Source organism: Equus caballus, chromosome 18 (assembly GCF_041296265.1).
Source record: "Equus caballus isolate H_3958 breed thoroughbred chromosome 18, TB-T2T, whole genome shotgun sequence".
In the NCBI taxonomy this organism is placed as follows: Eukaryota; Metazoa; Chordata; class Mammalia; order Perissodactyla; family Equidae; genus Equus; species Equus caballus.
In genome coordinates this window covers 4,097,871-4,120,488 of record NC_091701.1, presented here as the reverse complement: position 1 = coordinate 4,120,488, position 22,618 = coordinate 4,097,871, and the positions used below count along the sequence as shown (strand labels likewise).

At 52.3% G+C, this 22,618-nt stretch overlaps 1 protein-coding gene across 28 annotated transcripts; it reads left to right on the top strand.

Annotated features, from left to right (window-relative positions):
• The first annotated feature begins 1,824 nt into the window (after positions 1 to 1,824).
• On the top strand, positions 1,825 to 13,411 carry PROC (protein C, inactivator of coagulation factors Va and VIIIa). Of its 28 annotated transcripts, none has more exons than XM_023622669.2 (10): positions 3,229 to 3,389; positions 3,594 to 3,765; positions 4,700 to 4,786; positions 6,003 to 6,169; positions 7,697 to 7,721; positions 7,842 to 7,979; positions 8,143 to 8,277; positions 10,330 to 10,469; positions 11,425 to 11,542; positions 12,732 to 13,411. In XM_023622669.2, the coding sequence occupies exons 2-10, from the start codon at positions 3,720 to 3,722 to the stop codon at positions 13,307 to 13,309; spliced, it is 1,434 nt and encodes a 477-aa protein (XP_023478437.1). In that variant the 5' UTR covers positions 3,229 to 3,389; positions 3,594 to 3,719; the 3' UTR covers positions 13,310 to 13,411.
• The last annotated feature ends 9,207 nt before the right edge of the window (positions 13,412 to 22,618 follow it).

Sequence of the window (22,618 nt, the reverse complement as noted above, 5' to 3'; positions counted from 1 at the left end):
TCAGCTCTCACCCCAAGCCCACAACCATAAAGGGAGCTCAGGTTGGGTCCTGGCACCTACTTCCACAGTTGGGGCCAACACAGCCCAGACTGGAAGATGAGGGATGACTCTGGCTGCTCAGAGCTGGTGGCTGCTAAGCTGCGACACAGACGGCAGCTGTCCTCTCCTCTCTGCTCCTTCCTGGTCAACCTCCTCCCACCCTTCACAGGCATTTATGAAAGTGGACACCCATTTTCCCCGGGTCTGATCCCCAAGATGCCTGGTGTAGTCCTCACTTCTCTCCAGGATATCTGGGCAGCCAAGAGAGGAAACTGTTGTTGCCTCATCACCTCTTACGTCTCAGGCCCTGTCCACCTCGTACAAACTTTCATTTAATCCTCGTAACCGCCACCTGAGGTGAGTGTGATTCTCGGCCTCATTTTACAGACGTGGACATGGAGGCCCAGGGAAGTCAAATAACCCAGCCAGGAAGGAGCCAAGTTGAGCTTTAGACCCCTGTGAGCGAGACCCCAGGGCGAGGGTGTGAACGCTCCACTGCTCGATGCCATCCGATAGTTTGGCTTTCTGTCTCTTGACCCCACGCCCTGGGTTCTCATTCCTTTGCCCGCGTCCTCACAAATACAGCAAGTTCCGTGCTCACAAACGCCCTTCCTCTCTCTAAATCACAGCCAGCTGTGAGGCCCAGGCCCTGCGCTGGCCTCTGGAGTCGGCCTGACTGAATTTGGGCCCGCTTGGGGTGACACATCTGGAAAGGGAAACCCCAGCAGCGAAGGGCAGTCAGCAGCGTCCACCAAGAAGGGGACAGGCACCCCTTGGAACAGCGCCTGGACCCCTCTGCGGGCGGAGTGGCGCCCCTGCCGGAAACCTGCTGCAGGTGAGCAGAGACACCTGGACTCCCCCAGCGCTCTCCAGGTGATGCCGGCCGTTCAGAGCCAGCAGACCATGGGAACAGCTGGTGGTGGGGACCTTCCCTGGTTCAGGGAGGTGACCTGGGTCTCCCGTCCGGCCAGCCAATGAGGAGGCCATGATGCACACCCCCGACTGCAGTGCCCCAGCAGGCGACAAGCAGGAAGAGCGCTGCAAGAGGAATCCTCCTGACCTGATCTGGGCTGCCTTCAAGGCCTTGGTCGGCACCCAGCACTGGCCACTTCTCCCACTGCAGCTGCCCTGGCTCTTCTGAGTGCCAGTGCTTGGGCATCTGGACTGGTGTGGACGTGGGTGCCTCCGGCAAAGTCTCTCATTCAGGTTCAGGCTCAGTGTGTGCACCCTACGCAGACTTCACATGGAACTGATCAGCTGTGCTGGGCTGGGGAGCAGTGGACGGTGAGGAGTTCGGTGGGGAGGGGGAGAAGGGAGCGAGTCCCAGGGAACACCCACAACACCCTGCACTTGGTAGGCGAGGTGGAGGGGGTAGCAGGAGGTGAAGTGGAGGTGGGGAGAGCCCAGAGCAATGCCTGTGGCACACTGACCGGGGCAGACACCTGGAGCAAAAACATGGCACAGGAGGCATTTTTACAAGTTCTTCAGCTGTGTAAGCCACCCCTCTTGCCTGGTCGTGCATGTAGTCTCCGTGCTCCCTGCCTGAGCCATGTCCCCCCTTCTCTAGGCAGCTGCCGCAGACCCTCACAGACAGCCACTGCCTCCCCACTTCCCATAGGCTCCATTCCAAACTCTGTTACCGCCTCCTCCCCCACCATGCCTCCCCACCTCCAACACCTCCGCCACCGCTCCTGTGCCTCCTGCTCCCTACCCATCTGAGGGCCCTCCCTCTATGACCTGGGTCCGGCCTGCCCTCTGATGTCCACCTGAAGCTCCACCTCCTCCAGGCAGCCTTCCCTGGCCAGCCCAGCTTGTGCTGATTTCCCTCTCCTCTGAATTCTGGAAACATGGCCTTCTGTACCTGCACCTGCCCTCTTCCCTGTGGGCCTGCCTTGTCAGACTTTCGCCATGCTCCTCTGGCCTCCTCGAGTAGGCCGTGGGCAGCACAGGGTCTTGTATGGCTGCAGCCCAGGCACGTGCTGTACCTCAATAGGAGGCGTCTGGTGGCAAGGAACACAAGCTGCTTCAGTCAATTTAAGGAAATGAAGGAAAGAGGGGCTTTCCCAGGAGGGCAGGGGGACTCTCATGAACCCAAAGCCAGGATGTGCCCCCATCATCACAAGGTAGGGGCTCGCCCCTGCTGCTCCCTCGGACTTTCCAGGTCTCGGTGGTCTCAGCTTCTCTCTCATGTCCGCATCTTCCTCCTCATCAGCTTCCTCTGCTTTAAGCCCAAACATGGATGCCCAGGCCCTGGCCTCAAAATCTCCTGAGTCCAGTGCTCACAGCTGAATGAGGTCTCTGAGGCCCTATTCCTGGAGGCTGGGCTTGAGGAGTGACCCCTGGGTCAGGTGACTTCACGGTGTAGTCACCAGAGGCCAGTGGGGCGGGGTAACGTGACCCATGCAGGGGCTCCAACTTTGAGGAGTGTGGTCAAGTCCGCCAAGGAGGGGGCAGGGTCTGGAAGAGGTGGAGGCATCCCCTGTACAGAGGGTGCGGGAAGGAAGGTGCCTGAGGCATGCCCGGCAAAGACCCCAGGCGACCCTCTGCTTCTCACTCCTCCTCTCTGGCATCCTGGCCGTGAACTGAGTGCGGCCTTCCTGGCACCCCGTTTATGTTTCTCACTTGTTCACAAAGCTCACTAAAAGGTGCCAGGAAGACCTGAGTTCTATTCCAGGCCTGCCACGTCCCAGCTGGGTGAATTTGGGCGAGTAAAAGATTTCTGAGTGTCCTCATCTGCAAATAGCGGTTACAGGAATGGTGGTGGGGGCGGGGGAGGGCTGGGAGCTACTGAGCTGAGAGTCCAACTGAGGGCCAGGCACACATATGGTAGGGACCCTGAGAGGCCTATCTTTTCATCACGAAAATCAGAAATCAGGATGGTGTGTCATTGTGTAATTGACTATGTTTCTTTTCTTTCACACTGGCACATAAAATAGGTGCACCTTACAATTAATGGCATCCTGGATTTGGTGAAATATGGACCATTACCAGCTGTGCTGATCTGGGGCAAACTGCATTCTCTCTGGGTAAAAATGTCCCCATCTGCAAAATGGGGACAATGTCCCTCCTGCAGTCAGGCACTATGAGGTTAAAACAAGACCATATGTGCAGAGTCTTGACAGTGCCTGTCGCTCCCTCCCTCCCTCCCTCCTGGATGGCACCACTGCTGGGCGGAGGGAGGCTCCGAGCAGACCAAGCTGTCCTGAGCTGGGAGCTTGTTTGTTTATCTGTGGAGAGGGAGGCCTCAGTTCTGAGGGACAAGCAAATATTTGCGGTTACGGATTAACTCGAGTTCCAGGCTGTCATGGCGGCAGGAGGGCGACCTTGCAGTTTCTCCCTGGCCCACCCCAGTAAGTCCCGTTCGAGGCAGGTCTGTGAGGGGACCGGAGGAGGGCTAAGCAGAGGTGAAGATCCATGAGCCAGGGTTTGAGAGGCTGGCTGCAGCTGGGGGTAAAGGGACATCAAGGCTCTGCCACCGGCCAGGTCAAGGCACTGGTGGGCAGTCCCCAGTCCCACGGGGCCCACTCATCACGCGCCTCCTTCCTTCTTTCCAGCCTGAGAGGGAAGTGGGAGCCGGCCGAGGGCCTCCAGGGTGCAGGGCATCACCAGAGGCAGCTTGGAGCCTGGGGCCCTCCATCTCCCCACCTTCCCCCAAAACCTTGGGCATCTGATTTAAACAAATGTCAGAACCAGCCTCAGAGGGAGTCAGCGAAGGTGGAAAGCGAGGTCAGATGGGCCTACCCACTCCCGGGGTCTGGAGGCAGTGGAGGGCTGCTCGGGTTCCCGCCTGCAGGCCTACCTCTGTGGCCTTGCCGGCACCCCGTGGTTTGGGGCAGGGGTTAAGGTTCCAGGCCCGGAGCCATACAGGCCTGGGCTTGAGTCCTCGCTCTGCCACCTTCTGGTTGTGGGTTTTTAATAAGCGAGGCTCAGAGGAGTCTTTGAGCCTCAATTTTCCCCGCTATGAAATGGGGTGACAACATTAATACCTACCTCTTGAGTGCCTGTGAGCCTTAACTGAGAGAATAATAGCTAATGTTTACTGAGTGTTTGCTATGTGCTAATCGTATCTTAAGAGCTTTATGTGGATTACTTCATTTAATTCCCACAAAAACCCTGTAAGACAGACATACAGTTTTTTTCTATCCATTTTACAAATGAGGAAACCAAGGCACAAAGCAGTTAGGCCTCTTGCCCAACACTGCTGTCCTGGAGCTGGGGTTTGCACCAGGCGGTCTGGCCTGGTGGCCTGCCCTCTGAACCACGTACAGATTGCTGGAAAGACACCATGAGTGTCTGGTAAATGTTAGTGTTCTCTTAGCCTGGCCATTAGATCAGCAACGGCCCTGCCCCCAGCCCTGGCCGAAAAGCTGGGCAGGGAGGACGGCTGTGCTCAATCCCCTTTGCTCCACACCAGGACTCCATGGCCTTTCCACCCTCTCTCTGCACCCTTCAGACTTGGGTGGCATGACTCAGCCCCGCACAGGGAAGGAGACTGAGGCGCCAGGTGGCTGTCTGTCTAGGGACCAGGGACCTGGCCCCAGCTCTGGCCCTGGCAATCAGCACGCATGGGAGGCCTTTTCATTCAGCTCCCATCTGGGGGGCGGAAGGCAGAGCAGGGGCTGGTGGGGCTGCCGGAAGCTCAGACATCCTCCTCAGACAGGTATCAGCAACTCCAGAATGTGGCAGATCGCAAGCCTCTTACTGTTTACGACCATCTGGGGAATTTCCGGCATTCCAGCTCCTCCGGGTAAGGCCACTCTCCTCGCCCAGGACCCTCCCCAGGCCATCACACCTTGCACCATCTCCTCTGAGACTCAGGGCGAGAGAGCGCCTCAGGGATGAAGTAACTGAGAAGTCCCGGCTCCGGGCCAGCTGTCAGAACACAGCAGCAGGCCTCAGCGCAGAGGACCTGGTGACGGCAGAGCCAGGTCCTCCTAAGCTCCTTCCTATACCCTAGGGAGTGGGGCACAGAGTCCCCTGGGCCATCCACTCCACCCACTCCCTCCCTCCACTGTGAAAGCTTCGGCCCAGGCCGCCACCCACACTGCCCCAGGACAGCCTTTCCTCCTGAAACGCACATGTGTGGTGCCGCGGCCCCAACCCTTCCCTGGTCCTCATAGCCAAGACGAGGAGGCCAGGATGCTCGGGGAGGCTGCAGGGGGGTCAGCTGTCTGGCTTATTCTGCAGCCCCCCGTCCACCCCAAGCCGCACCCAGCTGTTTCTTACATTTGTGCTTCTTCTCGAACTGCTTGTCTGCCTGGGGGGCCCTTCCCCCCACACCCACCTGTAGGCCACTTGGTTCATCTGTCCGGACCCTGCTCAGGCATACCTTCCTTTCCTGGCCTTTGCATCCCCCGTTGAGCTTCTCCTGCTCACCCCACAACTTGCTCCCTCCATCCTAGCTGTGCCCCTGTACCCAAGACAGACAGCGCTCAGAGCCCAGGAGACATCTGGTGATGTCAGGTGACAGGTCTGCTGCTCTGCAGGTGTACCTGCCAAGGGGAGGGGCATGGGAAATGCTCCATGAGGGAAGGGGAGGGAGGGTGGAGGGGCGGTGTCAAGAGGGGCTGCACAGGTGTATCAGGGGAGGATGAGCCTGATTTCGCTCTGCAGTCTTAACAACAGCACGTGTCATGTGGCGCTCTCTTCTGGGCCAGCACTGTACTGTGTTTTACGAGATTATCTCATCCTCACTTTTTTGATGAATAAACTGAAGTTTAGAGAGGTAAAGACACTAGCTCAAGGTCACACAGAGGTCAGGCTGGGGTCCAAAGGGAGGCCTCAGTGGTCAAGTCTCCTGTCCTCCGATGGCTGGCCGTCTGCTTCGTGTGGAGGAAGAGAGCAGAGCAGAGGAGCAGGGGAGCGCATCGTTACCTGGAGTCATAAGTCCCAAGGCGCCCAGGCTCTCCCCAGCCGGGCTCACCCCAGGCCCCTCCACCAAAGTGCGCTCCCTCCCCCAGCAGACTCAGTGTTCGCCAGCAGTGAGCGTGCCCACCAGGTGCTGCGCATCCGCAAGCGCGCCAACTCGTTCTTGGAGGAGCTACGGGACGGCAACCTGGAGCGGGAGTGCCGGGAAGAAGTCTGTGACTTCGAGGAGGCCCAGGAGATTTTCCAAAATCTGGACGACACAGTAAGGCCACCCAATTGGGTTCAGAGGATGAGGTTCAGGGGTGGGCTGAGGGCCAGCTGGACCTGGAGGAGGAGGTTGGGGCCCGACTGCTGAGGGCCTCTTGGAGTCCTTGGAGGCAATGGGCGCCGGCCCCTTCTCCTCCCAGCTTGTTGGGGGTGGGCGAGTGGAATGACCAGGATACTGGCCCTATGGTCTTGGTCAGGACACACGCGACTGCAAGTAACAACTCTGCAATGAGCTCCAGGAAAGAGAGTTTGGGGAAGCCTTAGGCTGAGATTCCCACCCAGCTCCTCTGTAGGCAGTTCAGTCCGCCTTCCACCCCACCTGGCCACCACTGCCTCCCCCATTCTCTCGCTGTGACCAAAAGGCTGCCATCTCTGCTTCCACCCACGCACCTGCTGATCAGGGTGCAAGGGACCCAAGACTCCCCGAGGTCTGTTTACTACACTCACTCTGTGCCTCGGTTCAAATTCTCAGGGGACAAAAATCTGATTGCTCGGGGGATCAGAAGAAAGGGTTTGTGTCCTCTCTGGCCCCCAGGCCCTATGGGGGTGGCCCTGGGGTGTGGAGGCGAAAAGAGGCAGTGGTAAGGGAGGTGGCTTCCTCATATGAGGCTCAGGCCCTCTCCATCCCCAAGGGCTCACTTCAGCTACTAGAACCTGGAGTTGTGCCACCATCTGGGGTCCCCTTCCTGTTCAGGGCTTTCAGGCCTGAAGGGGGAATGCTGGTCTGCTTCCTATCCTGCCCTCAGCTGCCTCCTCCTTGACCAGACCCCGCACTGCCTCTTTTCACAAATGGCCTCCTCAGCAGATGCCACAAAGACTTTCTGAGGAGCAACCTGAGCACATTGCATCCCTCCCAGGCTCCCCGCCTTACCCCAGGTCTCCCAGGGCGTGAATGTCATGCACGGGGCTGCTGCCATGGGGGGGCTTGATGGCACAGGCGCAAAGCAGTGGATCTCAGGGTGTGGTGGTCCCGGACCAGCAGCAGAAGCACCACCAAGGACCTGGTTAGAAAAGCAGACACCCTGCTGCCCCAGCCCTTCTGAACCGGCAGTCTGTGTTTCCCCAGCGAGATCCTGGTGCTCGCTCAACTTCAAGAACACTGGCTTAGGGAAAGACCAGAGGTGCCTGAGATGGGAAAAGCCGGGAGGAGTCATGGGGGCTGGAAGGAGGCAGAGCAGCCTGGGCCGGAGTTTTGGGTCCCTTCCACTGCAGAGTCTGCTGCGGTAGGAGACACAGCCCAGACAGCAGGCTTCCAGCCACACAGGGGAGGGAGGTTGTGCCCAGGATGTGGGGTGGAGATGGGCAGCAGGGGGCAGCGAGGAGCCTCGCCTTACTCAGGGGGCAGGTGTACCAGTGGCTGGCGACAAGCAGGGGTTGATCCCTCTTTGTCTGGAAGCCCTTCCCTCCGCTGCCCGCTTAGAGGCTCCCCTGCCCCATCTGAGCCAGACCGGGAGACGCCGGGCGGGCTCCCCATATACGCAGATGGGTGGACCGCCCCTGACGCTGCCCCTTCTCTCCACAGCTGGCCTTCTGGTCCAAGCACTACGGTGAGTGCGCTCTTCATTGCTGGCTTCGGCACCCGCCCCCCTCGGGGTCTCTGGGCCGCTGTGGGGACTGGGAGGAGGCTGGTGACAGCAGTGACACCCCACCCCCACCCCATGTCGCAGACGGGGACCAGTGCGAGGCGCCGCCCCCGGAGCACCCGTGCGACAGTCCGTGCTGCGGGCAGGGCACCTGCATCGACGGCATCGGCGGCTTCCGCTGCGAGTGCAGCCGGGGCTGGGAGGGCCGCTTCTGCGTGCACGGTGAGAGGGCGGGCCCGGCCCGGCGGGGGCGCGGGGGTCCCGGGGGCTGGCCGGGCGTCGGGGCGCGGCGAGAGTGGGGGCCAGCCGGGCGGGGGTCCAGGCGCGCCGTGCCACCGTGCCCCCGTGCCCGGTGTCCTCCGGCGCCCCCTCCTTGTCCGCGCAGAGGCGCGCTTCTCCAACTGCTCGGTGGACAACGGCGGCTGCGCGCACTACTGCCTGGAAGAGGCGGACAGGCGCAGCTGCGGCTGCGCGCCCGGCTACCGGCTCGGGGACGACCACCTGCAGTGCGAGCCTGAAGGTAAGCCCCGAGCGGGAGGGACGGCGGGGCGCAGGGAGGCTCCGGGGGGGTGAGCGAGGAACGGGGTTGAGTCCCAGTCAAGGGAGACGGGCTTGCCCCCCCAGGTACCCCTGCAGTGCGGCCAGCCGGCAGGAGGGAGGCTGCCCTCGCCCGGCCAGCATCCCGCCTGCTCTTTTCCCGGCTTGCCCACCTTCCTCTAGGTGCCCCTGCTCACCTTGGGCAATTCCTGGAGCTTGAACCCATACATAGCTCGCCTCCCAAACTCCGAGAGGATGCAGGGGGCCAGGCCTCCAGCCCCTTCCTCCATCTATGTTGTATGGCTTCATTTCCTTAAGACACCTGTCCATCACAGCACCCATTCCCCCTTGAACCCTGGCTTCTCAGAGAAGAGATAGGACCCACGATTCTGCCTTCTTTTCTATTTTCCTTTTTATATGTTTTAATTTTTGTCAAATTTATATATGTACAAAGAAATCAGAGTTTTCCAGTTCCTATAATGCGTTTCAGCGGGCTGTCCCTTGCCGGGGGTCTCTTTCATTGGTTGTGCAGTGCCCTGGGTGGACCCTTGTAATGTGGAAATTCGTGTCTTCCACTTCGAGGAGTGTTTCTTCAGTTACTTCTTTGATGATCTCCTCTCTGCTTTCTCTCTTCTCTTTCTGGACCTCCTGTATTCAGATCTCTTTTCTTGGGGGATCTGCTACTTTTATTATCTTTTCTATTTTCCATCTCTTTGACTTGTTCTTCTTTCGGGGAACTTCCCACAACTTTATGTTCCAATCCTTTTACTGAAAAAAATTTCTAACTTTTTAGTTTGAAATAAGTAGAGGTTCTCAGGAAGTTGCAAAGCCATGCCTGGTGGACCTGTCAGCCTGTGGGCTTTCCTGCAAGGCCCCGCAGGCCTGGGTCACTGGCGAGCCTCTGCTGCCCAGGCCCTTAGGTCTTTACTTTAGGCCGATTTCGGAGAGGAATCCTCCAAGCTCAGGCTTGGGTGGTTCTGGCCTGGCTTCCAGCCGCTCGGAGCAGGGTGGGGAAGGGGAGCTGGCGTCTGCTGCAGATGTCTGCGTGACTCCCTCTGGTCAGCCTTGCACGCCACTCTTTCCTGTGGCAGCGCCTGGAGTCCCAAGGTCACAGTCTCTGGTTCACCCTCTGCAGGGAGTACACCTGTGGTCTTCTGCAGGGGTGAGAGAGGAGAGTCAAGCTACTGATGAGGGGTTGGGACAGGGGTCTATGGCTCTAGCAGCTTCTTTTACAAACTCTCACCATTCCTGTCTGCACCTCCCTGCCCCCCATACCATGTCCTTCAGAAGCCCTGAGGCTTCCTGGGAGCCTGTGGTCAGAGCTCTGCTTCTGGCATCCCCTGTCACTGGCTGGAGTTTTTGCGTTCTCAGTCGGCCAAGTCATTTGCCATGTCCACCTGCTGTCCAGCTCCTGGAATTTTGTTGCTGTTGTCGTGTCTCCATTCTCTGCACGGTGCAGTTCCCTGGCTGGTGCTTTCCCATTGCTCTTACAACAAGTCTCCAACTCTCAGCCTAGCAGGAAGGGCCCCTCACGGGCAGCCCCTGGCAGACCTCCCTGCCCTCAGGGCTCTGTCATGTGCTCTCTCCTCTTGGCAGAGGACCTCGTAACCATGCTGAGAGCTACTTTGAGGCTCTCCAGGAATGCCCACCTCCTCCTCCCCATAGTTTCTCACCTCTGTTAGGAGCTTGGCAGCATCCCAGCATGAGACCTTACTTATGTATCTCAGAGAATGCTCCCAACAGCCCTGAGGTATACTGAGCTCCATTAGGTTTAACAACCTGCCCAAAGACACAGCAAGCTCATGATGCTGTGACTAAGGCAGTGTCTGATCTTTGCCATTAGGTGGCACTGTTTGTTGACTGACTGACTAACTCGAGGGGTTTGCAGGTTAATATAATTGAGTATCTAAGCATCATTTACCCCTTTAACCCTACAATGTGGCCAACTAGCCTGCAGGCCAGAGGTGGACAAGGATGGGATGGCAGCCTTGGGAGTAGTGCCCGGCAGGCACTCACCAGCTCCCCCTACTTTCAGTGATGTTCCCTTGTGGGAGGCCGGGCAAGCGAACTGAGAAGAGGCGCAAGAACCTGAAACGTGACACAGAACAAGCAGACCAAATAGATCCGAGGCTCGTCAATGGGCAGTTGACCGGATGGGGAGACAGCCCCTGGCAGGTGAGAGATGAGGCGGCAGCCGCCTCTCATCGGCTGGGTCAGGGGTCACTGAGCCCTTCCTGCTCAGGATGCACAGATGGGGAGGGGACGTGTTGCCTTTGCTGGGTAGGGAGAGTGGAGAGTGCCAAGGGGGGCATTCAGAGAAAGTTGGAGGGAACCCACTGGGAGAGGAGCAGCCAGGGCAGGGTGGGGTGCCGGGGTATCCCAGGTACATGGCAGGGGGCCCGGTGCTTGGCGAATGTGCAGGAAGGAGAGCTGTAGTTTACAAAGAGCTGGACGGACGCTGCTCTGCTGGTGGGGTTTCAGGCAGAGGCCCTGCTGATGGGAGAAGTGTTTTGCGTGGGCGAAGGCTGGGAGGGAGGGTCGACCCCTGAGTTCCTCTCCAGCCTCACCATGGGCACTAGCACTCATTTGGCCCCCTCTCTGCTGGGCACTGGGGGGGAGAGACATCAAGAAGCGGGGGATGGGCAGGCCTTGGGGAGCTCACCAGGCTCTGGGAGGGACAGGCCCCTAAACACACAGCAACCCAGAGGGACCAGAGCCAGGACGGCCAGCAGGACAGGGGCTGAGGGAATCCCGAGGGGGACACCCGAGGCAGCCTGGGGGCCTCAAAGGCTTCTCAGAGGACCCGAGGCTCGGCCTGAACCCCAAGGGTGAGAAGAAGTCTCTGGGTGCTGCTGAGCATGACTGCAGGACAGTGTGGGCAAAGGCAGGGGATGCCTTGGAACAGGCCAGTTCTGTAAAACATGCAGAAATAGAAGATACCAGAAGAGGGCTGTAAGTCCATGCCCATGGTTCCCATACCTATGTCCAGGGAACCCAGGAAAGACCTCCTTCTGCAGCCAGTGACTCAGGCTTGAGAACCGTGCGAGGGGCTGTGGTGAGGCCCAGCCCGGACTGGGAGTTGTCAGAAGGTAGTGCTGTGACGTCCCCCCCCCCCCCGCCGCCATTCCAGGTGATCCTGCTGGACTCCAAGAGGAAGCTGGCCTGTGGGGCGGTGCTCATCCACACCTCCTGGGTGCTGACAGCGGCCCACTGCATGGAGGACTCCAAGAAGCTCATCGTCAGGCTCGGTGCGGGCTGGAGCCAGGCGGGAAGGGCCACCAGAGACAGGGTGGCAGGTTTGGGGACCTTGGTCTCTGGGCTGCTTGAGCTCTACGGATGGTGTTTGGGGGAAGAGGCCCAAGTGCCCCCACCCCGCCTCTGCTGCGGTGGAATTCCAGACACGGGGACACCTGGTATCTTGCAGGCAGGGCATTCTCTGGTGCCCTTGTCCAATCTGGGCCCTGGTGCTTACACACACGTGTTTGCAGGCAAGGGGGTTACACACACACTTGCCTCTTCACTCTCTGGTGGGGCAGGCTGCGTGTGTGGGCCTCCAGCACCCTCAGGCACAGAGACCCACGAGGTGGCCACATGGCCGGCTCAGAGCCAGGCTTCACATAGACTGATGAGGGTGGAGCCATGCGGCGGGGCCCTGGCGTCTGCCACAACAGCGGCTGCTTCCCTGCAGTAGTCCAGGGTCCCCAGGCCAAGCCCGCTTTACACCAGCTTCTGGAGGGGCTCTCACTCCACTCTCTATGCAAAAAAGAAGGAAAAGCTGTGTTGAGAATGACCAAATTCACTCTCTGCTGTTACCTCCAGCACAACCAATGGCCAGTGGCCTCCAGTGGGGCTCCACTTGGAATTCCCAGTGCCTCCTCCCTGCCCCCCGCCCCTTCTAGGATCCATCGGCCTTGCCTGAGAGGACCTTGTCTCTTTGTGGGGTCCGGATCTTTCTTCCCTAGTCTGCCTGGGTCCTGTTGGCCCTCTTCTCTGGGTCTTGCTGCTCTTAACCTCGCACCCCATCATGGCGTGCCCCTGCCTTGTGCTCAGGCCATGTCTCTGCTGGCAGGAGAGTTGTGTCTCTCCAGCTGCAGTCACCACCTTCCTGTGTGGCTCTGCTCTGTGTCCTAGGTTTCTAGGAGCCTTGGGCTTCCTTGCTCACTGCCCATTGCTGGTTACTTCCCAGGCCCTACTCTCCGCCTGTGAGCGAGTCCTGAATTCAGACCAGCATACTGCCCCTTTGGGATTGACACCCATGGGCTGCTACCCTTGATAGGGATCTGAGGTACAGACAAGTGGCCCCCGTGACAGTCCCTGGGACACGCAGTGACCACTTCAGCTGTGGACCCACTTCCTGCCTCCCACCAGGGCCTGCATGAGTGCAGTGATCCTGTTGGCCTCCCCCAAGCCCACTCTGACCGCCCCTCTGCCCTGCAGGGGAGTATGACCTGCGGCGCCGGGAGAATGGGGAGGTGGACCTGGACATCCAGGAGGTCATCATGCACCCCAACTACAGCAAGAGCAGCAGCGACAACGACATCGCACTGCTCCGCCTGGCCCGGCCTGCCACCTTCTCGCAGACCATTGTGCCCATCTGCCTCCCGGACAGCGGCCTTTCAGAGCGCGAGCTCACCCAAGCTGGGCAGGAGACAGTGGTGACGGGCTGGGGCTACCGCAGTGAGACCAAGAGAAACCGCACCTTCGTCCTCAACTTCATCAAGGTCCCTGTGGTGCCGCATAGCGAGTGCGTGCGGACCATGCACAACTTAGTCTCTGAGAACATGCTGTGCGCCGGCATCCTCGGGGACACGAGGGACGCCTGTGAGGGTGACAGTGGGGGGCCTATGGTCGCCTCCTTCCGTGGCACGTGGTTCCTGGTGGGCCTGGTGAGCTGGGGTGAAGGCTGTGGGCGCCTCCACAACTACGGCGTTTACACTAAAGTCAGCCGCTACCTCGACTGGATCCATGGCCACATCAGGGCTGCCGAGGCCTCCCTCAAGAGCCAGGTGCCTTAGCTTCCCTCCCTCCTGTGTCTGGACCCCAGAGGCCACTCTTGAAGGGCAGCTGGGTTGTTGAATGGCAGTGTATGGGACATTAAATGGGGCATGCAACAAGCACACCAGCTTCTGTCTCTCCATCCGTCTTCTAGACTTTCCTGGAGGGAAGTTTATGGAGCATCTGCTGCATGTCCCACACTTTACAAACAATCTTATGGAGCCCCCACAGCGACTCTGGGGTGGGGAGGAGCAGATCCAAGTTTTGTGGGGTCTGAAGCTGACAACATCTGGGGGGGGGGCTCTCTTTATGGAAAAGAATAAAAAATGTGACTACAAACTGTGAGAGCCCCTCCCAGGGCCTTGGAAGGAGCCTGTGCAAGTCAGGGATCCCGAAGCTGGAGCAGCACGGTAAACCCCGCTGAGAAGGGAGAGGTTTTTAGCTCATGTTACAGAGGAAGAAACTGAGGTTCAGGAAGGTTTACTGGGTGGAACCAGGATTCAAGTCTAAATCTGACTCCCCACCTCGGGTGCTGCTGTCTCTTCTCCGCGGTTCCTGGAGAACAGCTGTTTTGAGCACCTGCTGGTGTGGAGCCATCATTGGCCCTGTGGCAGAAGTGGCCAGAGGCCCAGAAGGTCTGGCTGCACCCAGGAGATTGGTTCCGCCCAGAAGGAGCTCACAGTGTAGCTGGGGAAGCTGTTTAAGAACGATGTTACATAATCATGAATAGCAGTAATCAAGAGGCACTGTCTTGACCCAGCCTTATAGGCATTACTGGATGAGACACAGAAATACGTTAGGATGGACCTGATAAAGAGGGATAGCGGCGAGACAAAGCCAAGACAATTAGTCTAAAGTCAAACTTCATCTAAGTCTGTGTGGGCTTGGGCAAGCCACTTCTCTGGGCATCAGAAGAATGAAGGGATTAGATGGGAGCACTGGTCCTCAATCCTGGCTGTACATGTGAATCTCCTGGGGAGCTTTCCAAAGCAGCTATGTCCAGTTTCACCCTCAGACATGATGGTTTAATTGATTTAGGGTTGGGGACCCAGATATTGATATTTTAAAAACTCCCCAGGTCATTTTAATGTGTGACTGGGGTTGAAAGCCACTGGACTAAATGATCTTTAAGGACCTTTACTGCTGGGGTGGGTGCTAGTTCTGAGATGCTCAGGGCCCGTGAGAATGAAGACCAGCAGTCTCGGGAAGTATAGCACAAGTCAGTCAGCAGAAAAGGGGGCCCTGACGTGTGATTACACTCAGCTTGTCGGGACCATGGCTGCTGCTTACAGGCCAGAGGAGACACCCAGACCCTCTGAGTTACCCACGTGCAAGCACAAGAAAAGGGGCATGCCTGAGAGGGGCCTGCAGGATCCATCTCCTTACAGACCCGGCAAAGGGACAGGTGGGGCTGCTTGGAACTGGGAGGAAGCCAGGCCCAGGGCTGGGACCGTCTGCCCATTAGTGTAATAGGCCAGTGTCCCGGATACTTGCAGTGCGACATGATGGATTGAGAGAGGGACAGTATGCTGGACATCTTTGCCCCTGTGAAAGATTCCCCAGGTGAGTTTTCTGTCAAGATAGTTAACTAGCTCAGGCGAGATGACTTCTGGCATCGCAGCGTAAGGAGATCTGACAAGTTCCCCAGTGAAACCTGTGAAAATTATAAAAACAAACATTTAAAGTCTCTGGAAATGGTCTTAAGGGCAAAAAAAAACAAGAACAAAACTTTTAAGCCAGCCCAAGAAAGCTTGATCTAACAGAAAGCAAAGAAGGAGCATCAAAATAAATAAGCAGCACATAAAAATCTATTGCATTTCTATATATTAACAATGAACATGCTGAAACCAAAAGTAACAACACAATACCACTTCCTGTCACTTTAAAGAAAGTGAAGTACTTAGATATAAATTTAACAAAACACGTACCAGGGCTGTGTGATGAAATTTACAAAATGCTGATGAAAGAAATTAAAGACCTAAATACATGGAGAGATATTGGAAGAGTCAACATAGTAAAGATGTCAATTTTCCCAGAATTGATCTATAAGTTTAACACGATTCCTGTCAAAATCTCAGCATGTTTTTTTCATACACCAGACAAGCTTATTATAAAATATATGTATGGAAAGACAAAGGACCTTGAATAGCTAAAACACTTTAGAAAAAGAATATATTAGGGGGGATCATTCTACCAGTGTCATGACGTGTAATGTAGCTACAGTAATCAAGAGTGTGTTATGATATTGGTGGAGGGAGAGACACATAGGTGAATAGAGAATTCAGAAATAAACCCAGACAGCAACGGCCATCTGATTTTTGACAAAGGTGCAAATGCAATTCAATGGAGGAAGGAGAGCCTTTTCAACACGTGGTGCTGGTACAACGGGGCATCCATAGGCTAGAAAATGAACCTCAACCTATGTCTCACAGCTTATACTGATCTCTCTCCACTTATGACGGGGTCATGTCCTGATAAACCTATAGAAAGTTGAAAATATCGTGAGTCAAAAAAACATTTAATACACCTAATCTACCAAACTTCATCCCTTAGCCTAGCCTACCTAAACGTGCTCAGGACACTTACATTAGCCTACAGTTGGGCAAAATCATCTAACACAAAGCTTATTTTATAATGAAGTGTATCTCGTGTAATTTATTGAATACTGTACAAAAAGTGAAAGACAGAATGATTGTCTGGGTACAGATGGTTGCAGGTGTGTCAGCTGCTCACCCGTGACCATGTGGCTGATGGGAGCTGTGCTCACTGCCGCTGCCCAGCATCACGAGAGAGGATGTACCAGCTATTGCCAGCCCAGAGAAAGATCCACATTCATACTTTGAAGTGCGGTTTCTACTGAATGCGTATCGCTTTTGCACCATCATAAAGTCGAAAAATCATAGGTCGAACCATCATAAGTTGGGAACTGTCGGTAAAAATAATTAACTGAAAATGGACTTATACGTAAAACTATAAATTAAACAAGAAGAAAGTACAGTTAATTGAAACTATGGAATAAGATGGAAATAATAAATGTACTTAAGTTAAACTTACCAATTAAAAGAGAGAACTCTCAGAATAAAAAAATAAACCTAACAATATATTATTTATAGACAACTTGAAAACTCAAAACAGTGAAAGATTGAAAACAAAGAATGCTAGAAATTCTCTATAAATTTGAATGAAAAGAAAGCTAAGATAGTGATTTTAATAACTGGTAAAATGGAAATCAAGGAAAAATGTAAACAATAAAGATGGACATTAAATACTGAGAAAAGAATCAATCATGTATAAAGATAGAATTATCATACAATATTATGTGCCTCCAACAGTATAACCCAAAATATATGAATCAATAGTTAACAGAGGTGCTGAGAGAAATAAGCAATTGTATTTGGAGATTTTTAAAAACACTCTCGAAAACCAAAATATTGAACATTAAAAAAATAAGTGGATATATAGAAGGTCAAGACAATAAAATTAATATGCTTGAGTGATTCTTTTTCAGAAAACTGGGAGCATTTACAAAAATATAGTGGGCCATGAAGGAAGCCTTAATAAATCCCAAGGGCCCAGTATGATACAGAATATATCCTCTAGCCCAAAGGCAATGAAAATAGAAATTAATAGCAAAAGATAGGTTCAAAATCTTATATATTTTCAAACTAACATATTAGTAAGAAATCATAAGAGAAATTATGAATTTAAGAATAGTAAGAATTAAATGTTAAATTGTGGGACACAGCTGAAACCATTCATAGAGGAAAATTATATCTTTAAATACACCTATCAAGCAACAAAAGTTAAAAGCAAGTGTGTATTAGTCAGGTTCTCCAGAGAAACAGAACCAACAGGATGGAGATTACATCTATATGTGTATCTCCTACACATATCTGAGAGAGAGAGAGAGGTTGATTTTAGCGAATTGCCTCGTGCAATTGTGGAGTCATGGCCAGCCCACAATCTGGTGGGATAGACTGGCAGGCTGGAGGCTCACGGAAGAGGGGCAGTTCTAGTCCAAAGGCCGTCTGCTGGCAGAATTACCTTCTTGCTCAGCGGAGGTCAGTCTTTGCTCTCTTGAGGCCTTCATAGAACAATAAAACTGATCGGATGAGGCCCACACACGTTATGGAGCTTAACCTGCTTTACTCAGTCTGCTGATTTAAATGTTAATCTCATCCAAAAAAGCCCTTCAAAGAAAACATCCAGAATAATGTTTGACTAAATATCTGGGCACCATGGCCAAGATTACTCATAAAATCAACCATCACAAAGTGTTATGGGTTGTGGGGCTGGCTCCGTGGCCGAGTGGTTAAGTTCGCGTGCTCCGCTGCAGCGGCCCAGGGTTCGGATCCTGGGCGCAGACATGGCACCGCTCGTCAGGTCACGTTGAGGCGGCATCCCATATCCCACAACTAGAAGGACCTTCAACTAAGATATACAACTGTATACAGGTGGGTTTGGGGAGATAAAGCAGAAAAAGAAAAAAAAAAAAGATTGGCAACACTTGTTAGCTCAGGTGCCAATCTTAAAAAAAAAAAAAAAAAAGAGTAACACATCTCTGTGAAAAAAAACCAAAAAAACCAAAGTGTTATGGGTTGAACCATGCTCCCCCAAAATTCATATGTTGAAATCCTAACCCCCAGAACCTTAGAAGGTGATCTTATTTGAAAATAGGGTCAATGCAAATGTAATTAGTTAAGATGAGGTAATACAGGAGTAGGAGGGGCCCCTAATAGCCTAATGTTCTTATAAAAATGGAGAAATTTGGATATAGACACACCAAGGAGGCAGACGATGTGGACACACAGGTTGAAGGCCAGGCGAACATGAAGTCAGAGATCTGGGTGATGTGTCCACAAGCCAAGGAGCTCCGGAGATTGCTAGAAACCACCAGGAGCTGGGAGAGAAGCACAGAACAGGTTCTCCTCACAGCCAAGAGAAGCAGCAGCCCTGCTGACACTTTGATCTTGGACTTGTAGCCTCTAGAACTGTGAGACAATACGTGTCTGTCATTTAAGCCCCACAGTCTGTGGTACTTTGTTACAGCAGCCCTAGAAAACTAACATAGCAAGTGACACAAGAATTCTACTTAAGCACATACCAAAAATAACACAAACCCAAACAAACAAGAAGGAAGGATGTAAAGATCAGGGGCCAGAAATCAGCATAACAATGTTACTAAACCAACGTGGATTCGCTTCCTCCTGGTGAGTTAAAATCAGACTCTCCGCGGGAAGCAGTTGTTATACAAAGTAGCATTTATTTGCAGAAGTAAGAGTCATCTCCAAAGTCGTGGCTTTCTCTGAACACAGGAGAGCAGGGGCCTTTTATTTCAGACGGGAAATGAATATTCAAAAAGGAGAAGTGGTATTTGCTTGCGCAGGCTCAGTTAGAAAACATGCTTCCGTACACATTGTGTGTTATGGTGGTAAGGCCTAAACTCTTCTCAGGGCAGAGATCTTAACATTAAAAGTGAGGCGAAGATCATCTCTTGGGCACTTTTTGGCCCATCTGCACAGGTGTTGCTCTTGTGGTGGGGCTCAGTCTGGTTCAGAGTGGTTGGTGATTGCATGTCTCTCTCTTTTTCGTGTGTGTGTGAGGAAGATTGGCCCTGGGCTAACATTTGTTGCCAATCCTCTTTTTTCTTGAGGAAGATTGTCACTGAGCTAACATCTGTGCCAGTCTTCCTCTATTTGATGTGGGATGCTGCCACAGTTTGGCTTGATGAATGGTGCTAGGTCCATGTCCGGGATCCAAATCTGCAAACCCTGGGGCAGCGGAAGCAAAGCACACTCAACTTAACCACTATGCCACTGGGCCAGCCACTGCATTTCTTAACATAACAACAACAACAAAAAACAATTTCAAGAAACAGTTAAATGCTTCCAAAACCTCTCTTGAGTTCCTCAGGGCAATTAGTCAGTGACAGCAACAGAAGGGGAAATGACGAAATGGAGAAAAGAAACAAACCAAAACCCATGCTTTGAAAAGATGAACGAGAGGCAGACTTTTATCAAGGGTAAAAGTGGGAAATGCAGAGTAACAATGTAAGAATGAAGAGAGGGAACTGGGGTTCTGTTTCAAGATGGGAATGAACTCACCTCCTCCCACAGACATACCCAATCTACAGCTGCATGTGGAACAACGTCCTCTGGGAAGAAAACAAAAACTATCTGAGAGACTCTTACACATGGAACAAATGAGAAAAAACCCAAATCAAAGCGGATGGGAGAGTCTGAGACACAATCTCATCATAAACCCAACCTCCAGTGCAGGGACCCATAATCGAGAAAGAACTCACAAGCCTGAGCTTCTCCCCCAGGGCACAGGGCAGAGATGGCAGACTGAAACACACCCCAGTATTTCTGTGAAAGAGGCCTGTTTGCTTGTCTAGAAACTTGGGCCTGAGGGGCAGGCTTCTGGGTTGGCTAGGGACCTACTGAGGTGCTCCAGAGACGGAGGCCAATGGGCACCATCTTTGTGCTCTCCCTTTGCCTAGCTCTGGGTCCCCTGTATCGTGAGAGGCCTAATTGCATTTCTTTATAGCTGTGGCCTGAGGGGCAGGCTTCAGTGAAACACACATCTAGGAGCTGACTATATTCAGTGGGTACCATCTTCATGCACTTCCTTTGCCCTGCCCCAGGTCATCAGTGTCCCCAAGAAAAGAGCTTGTGTACATGTTTGGTGCCCCAGTTTTTGTGTCTGCCACCAACAGGACACATCCCTTGATAGCCTGGCTCTGGTGGCCTGTGGGGCTGTGTTCATGGGTTCAATGGGATGGTAGCAAAGAAACAGTTCTTAACTGTCTATCACTCCAGAGTGAGCAGACAGAATTGCTGGTCTCCCAGTCACTCCCTAGAAGAGGTATATTTTCATATTTTAAAAGCTTCTGCCTGAGGACCTGGCTTCCAATCAGCCTGAATCGAGATGCTGACTGAGATCCTCCCCTGTGGGACACTGACAAGTCTTGGCACACCCTCAACTACTGGGAGCCACTAAGAATAAAGTAGGCTGTGTAGACAATCACAAAGACTTGAGAGACAACTGAGGGCTGGGGCAGGGTTGAACAATAAGTTTCATCTCCTATGTGAGGCCAATCCTTCAAGACTGCACAAGGTGGTTGTTTTATCTAAGGCATAGAAACCAAGACAGAAAGCCAAGGAAAATGAAGGAATAGAGGAATGTGTTCCAAATGAAAGAATAAGATCAAACCTCAGAAAAAGACTTTAATAAAATAGAGATAAGCGATTTACCTGATAAGTATTTAAAATAATGGTCATAAAGATGCTCACCAAGGTTGGGAGAAGAATGGATGAACAAAGTGAGAATTTCAACAAAGAAATAGGAAATATAAGGAAATATGAAATAGAAGTCACAGACTGAAGAATACAATAACTGAAGTAAAAAGTACTATAGAAGGGTTCAACAACAGACAAGATAAAGCAGAAGAAAGGATCAGTGAACTTGAAGACAGGGCAATGGAACTCACCTACTCAGAGCAGCAAAAAGGAAAAGGAATGAAAAAGAGTGAGGATAGCTTGAGGGACCTATGGGACACCATCAAGTGGACCAACATTTGCATCATAGGAGTCCCAGAAGGAGAAGAAAGAGAGAAAGGGCAGAAAACGTATTTGAAAAAATAGTGGCTGAAAACTTCCCTAACCTGGGAAGGAAACAGACATCCAGATCCAGGAAGCCCAGAGATTTCCAAGTAAGATGAACCCAAAAAGACCCAAACGAAGACAGATTATAATTAAAGTGTTAAAAGTTAAAGACAAAGAGAGAATCCTAAAAGCAGCAAAAGATAACTGAAGTACAGGGGAACCCCCCATAAGACTATGAGCAAATTTTCAGCAGAAACTTTGCAGGCCAGAAGAGAGTGGCGAGATACATTCAAAGTACTGAAAGAAAAAGCTTCCAGCCAAGAACACTCTACTCAGCAAAGTTATTCAGAATTGAGTGATAGATAGAGTTTTCCAGACAAGCAAGAGCTAAAGGAGTTCATCACCTCTAGACCAGCCTTACAAGAAATGTTAAAAGGTCTTTTTTTTTCCTGAGGAAGATTCATCCTGAGCTAATATCCATGCCAGTCTTCCTCTATTTTTTAGTATGTGGGCCAGCAGCACAGCATGGCCACTAACAGAGTGGTGTTAGGTCCGTGCCTGGGCATCAAACCTGGGCCACTGAAGCAGAGTGCGTTGAACTTAACCACTAGGCCACTGGGGCTGGCCCTGAAAGCACTTGTTTAAGCTGAAATGAAAGGGCACTTATTAGTAACAGGGAAACAAATGAAAGTATAAGTCTCACTGGTAGAGGCAAATATACAGTAAAATTTAAAATAATCTAATTGTAAAAGTGGTGTGTTATTCAATTATAAAGCTAGTGTGAACATTAAAAGATGAAAGTACAGTCGTGTGTTGCTTAATGACGGGATATGTTCTGAGATTAGGGATTTCATTGTTGTGCAAACATCATAGAGTGCACTTACACAGACTAGATGATACAGCTACCCCACACCTAGGCTGTATGGGATAACATACCTGTACATCCTGTTACTGTACTAAAGACTGAAGGCAATTCTAACGCAATGACAAGTCTTTTTCCATCTAAACATAGAAAAGGTACAGTAAAAATATGGTATAAAAGATAAAAAATGGTACACCTGTATAGGGCACTTACCATGAATGCAGTTTGCAGGACTGGAGATGCTCTGGGTGAGTCAGTGGGTGGTGAGTGAATGAGAAGACCTGGGACATCACTGTCACTACTGCAGACTTTATAACACTGTTCACTGAGGCTACACTAAATTTACAAAGACATTATTTTCATTATTTTTCTGTCTTCAATAATAAGTTAACCTTAGCTTATTGTAACTTTTTCACTTTATAAACCTTTCAATTTAACTTTTGACTCTTTTGTAATAACACAGCTTAAAACACACATTGTACAGCTGTACAAAATAGTTTCTTTCTTTATATTCTTATTCTATAAGCTTTTATCTATTAAGATTTTTTTTTTTAACTTTTTAAACGTTTTTGTTAAAAACTAAGACACAAACACACACATTAGCCTAGGCCTACGCAGGGTCAGGATCATCAATATCACTGCCTTCCCTCTCCACATCTTGTCTTACTAGAAGGTTTTCTGGGACAATAACATGCATGGAGCTGTCATCTCCTATAATAACAATATCTCCTGAAGGACCTGCCTGAGGCTCTCGTTGAGGAGGTATCACTCTTTTCAGAAATCTGTCCATGGTGGTTTGCTTGGTTTGTTTCTTTATTCATCACAGATTTGCTTATAAGCAGATAATGCACCATAAACAT

What these genes read in the sequence shown, in the direction of transcription:
- PROC (XM_070240574.1), top strand. Translation starts at nt 1,887, where the DNA reads ATGGCCTTCTGTACCTGCACCTGCCCTCTTCCCTGTGGGCCTGCCTTG. An exon ending in GGGCCGCTTCTGCGTGCACG is followed by an intron (nt 7,980 to 8,142) that starts GTGAGAGGGCGG and finishes TTGTCCGCGCAG; the next exon opens with AGGCGCGCTTCTCCAACTGC. An exon ending in GAAGCTCATCGTCAGGCTCG is followed by an intron (nt 11,543 to 12,731) that starts GTGCGGGCTGGA and finishes TCTGCCCTGCAG; the next exon opens with GGGAGTATGACCTGCGGCGC.